The following is a 10,275-nucleotide window of genomic DNA, read 5'->3' on the forward strand; positions in this document are numbered from 1 at the left end:
TGAGGCTATATACCGTATATACTCGAGTATAGGCCGACCCGAATATAAGCCGAGGCCCCCAATTTACCCCCAAAAAAACTGGCAAACTTATTGACTCGTGTATAAGCCGAGGGTGAGACATGCCTGTCCATCCCTGTGTGTGTGTCCGTCCATCCCTGTGTGTCCGTCCATCCATCCCTGTGTGTGTGTGTGTCCATCCATCCATCCCTGTGTGTGTGTGTCTCCATCCATCCATCCATCCCTGTGTGTGTGTGTCTCCATCCATCCCTGTGTGTGTGTGTCTCCATCCATCCATCCCTGTGTGTGTGTGTATCCATCCATCCATCCCTGTGTGTGTGTGTGTGTGTGTGTGTGTGTGTGTGTGTGTGTGTCCAGCCTACCTGTGTCCCGAGCCTTTGTCCCGAGCCTCCGTCCCGTGCCTTGCCTCCTTGCCGCCGTGCCTTGCCTCCGTCCCGTGTCGTGCCTTGCCTTGCCTCCGTCCCGTCCCGTCCCGTGCCGTGCCTTGCCTTGCCTTGCCTTGCCTCCGTCCCGTGCCCTCTTCGTCGGCGCCTCGGCGGCCATTGTAAAATTCAAAAGCTGCGCCGCCGCCTTCGCCTGTGATAGGCGGAACACTGAATTTCCCAGCAGCCTGTGTTCCGCCTATCACGGACATCGTATCATCCTCGTCCGTAGTACGAGGATGATACGATGTCCGTGATAGGCGGAACACAGGCTGCTGGGAAATTCAGTGTTCCGCCTATCACAGGCGAAGGCGGAGCCGGAGGCGCGGCTTTTGAATTATAGAATGGCCGCTGTCTGTCTGCTCGACACGCTGATCGAGCGGGCAGACAGCGATGACTCGAGTATAAGCCGAGGGGGGCACTTTCAGCCTCAAAAAAGAGGCTGAAAATCTCGGCTTATACTCGAGTATATACGGTATTCTGCAATATTTACATTTTTGGTAAATGCATTCAATGAATCCAAGTTCTGCAAGCTGAGATAACATGCACTAGCAATGTTATTGTTTTAATTAAATAAAAGAATTTTGAGTAGTTCTCCAACTATGTGGGATTGACCTATTAACCTAAAATCAGTTCCGATATCACTGTTTTACTAACCTGACAGCTTATATTCTAAATAGGAAACCTTCATTTTGTTTGCAAATATTAAAGCTTCTAACTACCAGCAAGAATAAGTCCTTACATTTAAAGAGCACCTGTCATTTCAGATCCATTATGGCAGCACTTATTAGCGAGCATCCACTCACCTGCTGCCGCCACGTCCCTCACCTTGTTGTGCCACTGCAGCATCCCCAGCCATCCCATTAAAGTGAATGGGACTGTCTGAGTCAACAGTGGGTCAGAGATGACAGTTGCTCTTTAAAAATTATAATTTAAATCCAGACTTTTTACTTGTGATTTAAATCTACTTGATTTAAATCAAATCCACCCTGCTGAACCCATTCCTGCAGAGGCAGGCATTCCAATCATCTGACTGCTGTGATTGGTAGTAACATGATCAGAAAGCTCTCAATTGCAAGTATGCATTTGGAGCTCTCTGGTACCCGATCATTACTGTTCCCTCAGCACAGTGAAGTGTTTACCTATGGCCGACATATATGTGGCCACTCAGCATTAAAGCCCACATACCGAGAGGTTGCATAAATGCATGAGATCAGCTGGAAAGTGGTAAACATGGTGTTAGGCTTTAAATGTGTTAAATTTGCTTAAAAATGAAAAATGATTGTGGAACTAGACAATGTTTTTTTTTTTGTTAACGTATACAGCTTTAGCGACCATCACAGCAATTAGTGGTAAATCTCTCATCTACAGAAAAACATATCCAATACAGTTTAGTAAATAAACAAAAACGCTGACTTCCACTGTTAGGGTATTTATTAAAACACATCAAACATTTATAAATTTAGCCAAAAATGATGAATCAAATTATTTAGAATATGCTCCCCTAAAACAGTTTCAATGACAAAAAGTTGCTCACAAATAAAAAAAACAAAAACAAAAAAAAAGCTACTCGTCCAGATTTAAAGCACATCTAAAAGCAAACTTTTTTTATTTTAATTTTTTATAGTTACAGGTAGTTATGACAGTCTTCCCCACTCTGATCCATGTCCATGTTGAGGACAGCAACAGCGTCTGTCTTGATGGTCATTCTCCCAAGGATAAAACACGAGAGAACATCCAGAATTGTCAATTGTCACCAGAACAGGGCTAGAGATAAAATCTTCCACTCGGGGACACTTGTTCTGGAGACAATAGTCTAGGAGGGGGACTTTTTATTTGGAGACAGAGACAAGAAAAGAAGATCTTCCCCAATGGCTAAAGCTGGCAAAAAGAGTTTTAGCTTTAAATATAATTTTAAGGTCTTTTCACATCTATGAGCATGCAGTATATGTTTATTTATGCATCATGCAAAAGAGCATTAAGGACAGGCAGATTTCATTGAGCAGATGCCAAAACCATGATACAAGCATTTTTGTTAGTGCCTTCTCATTTGGTCCCTTTAACACATGTTAATGCACAAAACAAAAAGAATACAATACAACAGTGATGTGAATGGATTAAACTAAAAGTAATTCATTTTTACAAACAGATCACAAGTTTTCAGGGCCAAGACACCGTCTATAGCAGAGAAAGCACATGAGTGAACCGTTCCACCAAAAGGGTGCAGCCAGTATGAGCTGCAACATGAAGAACAGCAGAGGGCTGAACTAGCAGGGCACTTATTAAACCAATATATATTCTGCAGAACAAGGAGAAACAAAATTTCAGCCATCGCACACCATACAGACCTGGTGTTTAACAGGCGGCAACAGCCTCAGCCTAACTCCGTCCGCACCACAGCTCCCCCCCCCCCCATATGTTTTGCCCCACCCAATGAGCTTAGTCTTCATACCTCCAGGTCAGGGGAGTAGGGTAGTGGCCTGGATGGAGTTGGGCAGCGGCTGTTATCACCTATTACACACTGGGCTTGTATGGTGTGCAGTGGCTGAGATTATTTCTTCTTCTTGTTCTGTGGATTACATGGAGCCAGGGTAGACTTCTAGCCTGACCTGCACCCTCAGCTGAATGCACCGAATAGCGGACATAGATGCCAGAGTGGAAACTCTGAAGTCAGTTTAAATTCATAATATATTTTCTGTCTAACTGTGGGTGGCCCCGGGAGCACTGCACAGCTTAACAAAATTTGATTTTTACAATTGTGTAAGGAGTCGTGTTGAAAATTGTCCACCCAGATGTATTCACTGTTCAGGTATTCTGACCAATACAGATGCCAGATGTAGAAATACAACAGCCAGCAGGGGAGTTTTGTTTTAGCATGGATAGAGAGATCTTTATTCATAAGACACGTGAAGGTAAAGGAGCACAAGATATGTTTAGAACACTCGCTATTGCAAAGTCTATTGCAGATTGCTGAGCATTACAAATCTGATGTGCTATGAATCTGTTCTGTACATCATAGAATGTTATAGCAGTGGATAAACTTTTCAATATCTCTCACAAAACATGGATGAACACAACAGGTCATTGATTAGAGCTAATATATACACAGAGACTATTAATAAAATAATACAGCTAAGGTTTGAGATAAATTATAAGGGGGGAAAAATACAGACAGCTTCCACTATTAACATGTCACTGACATACAGTACAATTCTGGAAGTGAAAGAGTTAAACACCCAGAACAGGAACCTCCAGACGATGAGCAGTTATCGCAGGTCCTCAGCAGTGAACATGCCCTTAGCTCTCCGCAGAATGGAGTCCTTGTTGGCATCGTATGGGTGCTCTTTCGATGGAATTTCAAGCACGGCTGGAATGGAGAGATTGTGTGCATCGATGGCGTGGCGAATCATTTCAGCGATGAACTGATTTATCAGTATGATTCCAATATCATCACGCTGCAGAAAACCCCTAAACAAGGGGGACAAAAAAAAAAAAAAAAAGAGAAAACATAAGAAATTACATTTAATAAAACGTAGACTAAAACCATGCCATCAGTCAAGGCCACAAAAATGGTTCAAATGAAAACTGAACAGTCATTTGCTGTTGCTGCCTGCCTACTGGGTGGCCAATGTTTATGCTGAGAAGGCTAACAGCCTGCTCCCAGTATGGAGACTGAGCAGTCAAAGATAGCCCTTAGTCCTCGCTAATGATCGGCAGCCGGCAGGAACAGCTCCTGATCATGTCCTACCCAGGCCATGGACGTAAAAGGTGCTTATATATATGCGTATTGCGATTTCTTTACCAAAACTATGCAAAAGAATACATATCAGCCTGAACTGAAGAAGAAATTATTTTTTTTTTTAATATATATTTTTTTTTTGGGGGGGGGGGGGGGGTATTTATTATTATTATTGCAAAAAGGAAAAAAAATATTGCTTTTTCAAAACAGTTTTTTTTTTTAATAGCACAAAAAATAAAAACCACAGAGGTGATTAAATAACACTAAAAGAAAGCTCTATTTATGGTGGGGAAAAAAAAATAAAAAAGAAAGGGGGACGTCGCATGACCGCGCAATTGTCTATTAAAGCAACGCAGTGGCGAATTTCAAAGAATTACCTGGTCATTAAGGGGGCAAATCCTTCCGGGGCTTAAGTGGTTAAGAGAAATGCCAGGGCAAAAAAATAAATAAAAGGCCTTTCAATGGTGGATGTATATATATATATATATATATATATATATATATATATATATATATACACACACACACACATATATACATACACACACACTTATAATCGTGCACAAGATAAAAGCTGTACAATTCAGAATGCTGTAGATACTTCCACCACTGACACAGAACATTTACTGTAAACATTCAGTCTCTGTTATCAACACAAACACAAGACAACCAAAGGAGGGGAAAATCTGCAAGACTGCGGTCAGAGCATGAGGTGATTGTATGGAAGGGGGGGGGGGGGGAATGCAGAAGTCCTACTGGTCAAAGGTTGATGGGTCGAATTTCGAAAGAAGTTTCTTTAGAAAATCTTATCTAAGAATTTTTGTTCGTATTTCACACCATTAGTGACCCGCAGCAACAGCCGATTTTCGTGCGACAATAAAATTTGAGTAATCAGACATGTTGGAATTTTTTTTATTTTCAACTAACGATTTTTTAATTAATGATGGGAGAATCGTGCAAGAAATGTAATCGAAAAAGAAATTAGCATGAAAAGAAAATTCCACAGAAAGAAAAAAGATTTCCAGCCACGAAAATGAGATGAAATTGAAGGCTTGGTTGGCCGAATTTCGAAATCACTCCATGTCCTTAGTCAGCTGGTCTTCAACAAACGGTTTGCGGGCTTTCTTGTGCATCATCTTTAGAACAGTCCCCTTCTGAGACGACAGCCATGCAGACCAATTTGATGCAGTGTGCAGCGTATGGTCTGAGCACTGACAGACTGACCCCCCCGCCCCTTCATCCTCTGCAGCAATGCTGGCAGCACTCATACGTCTATTTCCCAAAGACAACCTCTGGATATGACACTATATGAGCACGGGGAGAATATGAGCACGTGCAGTCAACTTCTTTGGTTGACCATGACGAGGCCTGTTCCAAGTGGAACCTGTTCTGTTAAACCGCTGTATGGTCTTGGCTACCAGGCTGCAGCCCAGTTTCAGGGTCTTGGCAAAATTCTTATAGCATAGGCCATCTTTATGTAGAGCAACAATTGTTTTTCTCAGATCGTCAGGGTCACACCGATTCATTCGGTGCCACTGCCGGTAATAGGCTCCGATTTGACAACTCAAATCGGCCTGTGTGAAAGAGGGGTGACGGGTGAGGTGGCATCCCTAATCATCATGCTGGACAGTCAGACTGGAATACTTGAGATACATCAGCGATTGATCTGTGGGTCAGAGTGACAGCCAGGAATTTCTAAGCACACACTTGTGGGTGCCATACTTCCTGAGCACAGCAGTGTGTGAGTGTGTGTATGTATACACACAAACACACACACACACACGTGTGTGTAATACTAGTGATGTGTATAGAAAGTAGAGCCCAGAGGGGCCCTTCCATGGATAGAAGGAAAGGGGGCGCCTTCCTGTGGTGAAGGGCCCCTCACATGGAGCTCACTTAGAGGACACGGAGATCAGGCTTCTCTATAACAATGCACCCCTCCTCCTCCAAAAAAAACGAACGTCCAGGCCGCTCACTCACCGGAAGGTCTCCTCTATCTCCGTCACACTCGTCTCCTTCTCCACCACCAGGAAATTCGGCTTCCGGTTCTTGTTCAGCTCTCCGATCCCTCCCAGTAAGAAGCCGGTACAAGTGTCCTCGTCCCCGATCACAGCGATCAGCTTTCCCCTGGCCATACCCGCCATGATTACTCCGCTGTCAGCTGTCTACACTACACACCTCTGTGCTTGGAGCTGAGAAGTGTCATGTGACTCTGGGCGCACCGGTCAGCTGACAGCGGGAGGGCGGGGCGGCCAGGGGGAAGTTTCTCTGTGAGGGGCGGAGACTCATGTGAAGGTCAAATCCCGCTGTGGTAAAATTTCATGCGACAGTATAAATGATGACGAAACTGAATACATTGGGGAGATATGACCCCGGTGTTTCATCAGATTAGGCGACCCGTCAGAATGTGTAACGGAAGTGACGTTAGGTCGCCGCCGTGTTGCTACACCCGAACTCCTCCACAATAAGGATACACTGCGAAGGGGGCAAGCGGACATCTTGTTACACTCACCGGAGTTTTTCATTTTTCACTTTTTTTTTTTAACAGTAAACTGAGATTGTATGGTAACAGTAATTGAACTTTGTGTAAATGTTTATATGTTGAATTTTAAAATCAGCGAATTTCTGTCTGATTAGCATACTTGTGAGATCAGCAAGCCTGCCACTGCTTTTAAAATTCAACCTCTAGTCAGAGTTCTAAGTGCTGTATTTCACTATACAAACTCAGTTTACTGTTAAAAATAAGTGTAAAATGCGAAACTCCGGTGGGTGTAACAAGATGTCCGCTTGCTGATGTTTCGTCACATTCGGCGATCCTTCACATTTTGCTACGGAAGTGATGTTCCGCTGAGAAATTTCGCACTGCGCATGCGTAACTTGCCCATATGAGTCATCAGATTATGTGAGCCGTCAGAATGTGTAACGGAAGTGACGTTTAGTCGCCACCATCTTCATAGTTGCCAACAGGCGGAGTTGTATTATAATTAGGGGAGGGCATGCGGTTCTAGGTGTGGCATATAAAAAGGTGAAAATGCGGCGTGCGAAGGGCGTGGTTTACGTAAAATAGTGGGTGTGGCTTACATATGGGCGTAGCTCAAAGGGGTGTGGTTAGAGTCTGAGATTAATGCGGGGGGGGGGGGGAAGGAGAGACAGCAGCCCCCCCCCCGATCCTACACCACTATAGCAATATGTGGTGTTTTCACCTTACTGTAGAGCAGTGTGGGTTGTAGCAAGATGCATAGTTGCCAACTGTCCCGAATTTCCCGGGATTAGGACATTTGTCCCAAATTAATTTTGTCCCCGGAAATGTCCCGGGAAATTCGGTTTGTCCCAGGAAATTCAAATTTCCAGTTTTTTTGCCGCCGGTCGCTAGGAGAGGCGGAGCGGGGGTGTGTAATTCAGAATTTTTATTAAATTTTTTTTATGATTTTGAAATTGCCCCAGCCTCTGTTCAAATCCAATCCAGGGACAAAACCGGGGACAGACTTGGTCCAGGGACAGTGTCCTCAATCCTGGGACTGTCCCTGGAAACCGGGGATGTCTGGTCACCCTACTCTACAGTAAGGATACACTGAGAAGGGGGAAAGTGGACATGTTGTTACACCCACTGGAGTTTCCCATTTTACACTATTTTTAACAGTAAAAAGTTTATATAGTGAAATACAGTACTTAGAACTCCGTCTGACTGGTTAGATGTTAAATTTTAAAAGCAGTGAACTTATGTCAGATTAGTAAACCTGTGAGGTGAGCAGGCTGCTGCTGCTTTTAAAATTCAACATCTCACCAGTCAGAAGGAGTTCTAAGTAATGTATTTCACTATATAAACTCACTTTACTGTTGAAAAGAAGTATAAAATGCACAACTCCAGAGGGTGTAACAAGATGTCCGCATTCCCCTTCTCAGTGTGTGCGGGGTGTAGCAAGATGGCGGCGACCAAACATCACTTTCGTTACACATTTTGATGGGTCGCCTAATCTGATGAAACAACGGGTCATATCTCCCTAATGTATTCAGTTTGGTAAATAGATTGTAGTGCAAATCTGCATAGGTGTGAACCTAAGAGGACCACATAGGAGTAGCCCAAACATCCCATGGAGTGTACGTGACCACTCCACTGTGTAGACTGCTGTCCGCAGACCTGAGCCAGCTGCTAAACACCCCCCCCCCACCCCGCCAGTGTTGTGTGTGTGTGTGAGGAGTGGCGGGCCGTGTGTACTACAGTCAGCTCCTCTACTCACTGCTGCTGCCCAGGACAAAGGGGGCTCTTTAAAGTGGTTGTATACTCTTTTTTTTCACTTTTACCTACAGGAAAGCCTACAATAAGGCTTACCTGTAGGTAAAAAAATATCTCCTAAACCTGTACGGTTTAGGAGATATTCCCCTCGGTATGCGCCGCTGACTGCAGCGGCGCATGCGCACAAGGGGATTCTCGGCTGAAAATCCGGCAGTGGCTGACCGGCCGGGATGAAATCTCCCACGCGCATGCGCGGGAGTGACGATATCGCGGCTCCGGCCACTCACAGCGCCGGAGCCACGATACCCGGAAGAAACGCAGAGGGAGCATGTCAGCTCCCTCGGCGTGGATCAGGCCAGATGTCGGGGGCCTCGTTCTAAGGTAAGTATTTATGCGGTGCATACTAGCTCATTATGCCTTTTGCTTTGCAGGTGGTAAAAAAAAAAAAAAAACATTAGCGGGTTTACTACCACTATAAGGGAAAACCTCACTGCTGGCTGTACTGTGAGTTGTGTGTTATTTGCTCACCCCTGCTTTCCCCCTCCCTTATGATGGCAGTGACGAACCAATTAGGGAGCAGGAGAGCTTAAACCAATCAGAGGCAGAGAGAGGCCTTGCTATGCAGACAATGAGGATTCTGGGGAATGTAATCTTTAAAGAGGAACTGCAGTCTGCTCACACAATTTGTAATAAAAACATCTTTGCCATTCTTAAGCTTCCCTCCAACTACTTTGCATATTATTTTATATATACTGTGATTCTGTACTTGCCAAATATGCTGCAGAAATCTCCCTCCACTGAGGCTGCAGCCATTTGGTCAGCTAAAGCTGCTGCCTGTTCACTTCCTGGATTTACACAGACACACAGAGGCACACCTCCAACTCTGCAGCTCTCGTTGGCCCCCTTATGACTCATCCCCCTTCCCGGCTAACTCTGACGAAAGTGAGAGAGAGAACTGTGTATGATGTCACAAGTCTAGGCTAATGACCAGACAAGAAACAGGAAGTGGACTGTATAAGGTATTTACTTTCAGAAGAAAAAAATATTTTCCAAAGTGAAAAAAACAAGGGCAGAAGATTTAATAGATGGAAAGTTGAAAAAAGAACTGAAGGTCTGCTTAAAGAGGAACTTTAGTTAAGCTTGATACATTTCAGAAAAATAACAAGCAGCATTTAACAATGTGCGTAATCTGATTAATCAACTTAATTTATTAATATCTGCCTTTTCCATTGAAAAATGTTCCCAGGAACTGCACTTACCCTGTAATGCCACTGCGGCCATGTTAAGTTTGGGCACCCTTTCAATTCCTGGTAATTGCCGCATCCCTTCCCTCAGTAAAGGCAAATTGCATGGATGTACAGTGCAACAGCATGGGGCACGATTGCACAGTATAGCAGCTGGAGCCACGCTTGTGCGGTACAGCAGTGGAGACCACATGCTTGGTGGCACAGTGCTGCGTGTGCACAGTAATGGTTTCTTACCTCCTGCTCCTGTCTCCATCCTCCAGCCTTCTTCCAGCTCTTCCCTTGCAGTTGAATCTCACAACATTGAAAATATCCCATTTATCAAGGGGTTTAGAGGATCCTACGTCATTTGTGCAGGAGAATGACATAGGCTGAAGAGTGGACCTACAAAAAAAGGCATTTACACATAGAAAAATTGAGTGTTTTATTCCAGTGCTATTAGCCACCTGCCGGCTAGTTCTGGGGTGCCGTTATATGACTACACTGCAGGGAACAGGTGGCACGCTCTGTGAACGCAGTGTCCGGAGGACACCAATGATCACATATTGCGGTAAAGAGCCAATCAGCGGCTCCTTAGCACATGATCACCTGTGTCCAATCACAGCTGATCACGGATGT

The 10,275-nt window shown here is 44.4% G+C and overlaps 1 protein-coding gene across 1 annotated transcript; it reads right to left on the reverse strand.

The window, feature by feature from the left end:
- Positions 1-1,856: 1,856 nt before the first annotated feature.
- Positions 1,857-6,411, reverse strand: ATP6V1F (ATPase H+ transporting V1 subunit F). Its single transcript, XM_077471504.1, has 2 exons — positions 6,160-6,411; positions 1,857-3,908 (listed from the first exon to the last, which is right to left on the reverse strand). The coding sequence occupies exons 1-2, from the start codon at positions 6,321-6,323 to the stop codon at positions 3,707-3,709; spliced, it is 366 nt and encodes a 121-aa protein (XP_077327630.1). The 5' UTR covers positions 6,324-6,411; the 3' UTR covers positions 1,857-3,706.
- Between the last annotated feature and the right edge of the window lie 3,864 nt (positions 6,412-10,275).

This window comes from Lithobates pipiens, unplaced genomic scaffold (assembly GCF_037356315.1).
Source record: "Lithobates pipiens isolate NorthernLeopardFrog02 unplaced genomic scaffold, aLitPip1_a1.2 Scaffold_8, whole genome shotgun sequence".
In the NCBI taxonomy this organism is placed as follows: domain Eukaryota; kingdom Metazoa; phylum Chordata; class Amphibia; order Anura; family Ranidae; genus Lithobates; species Lithobates pipiens.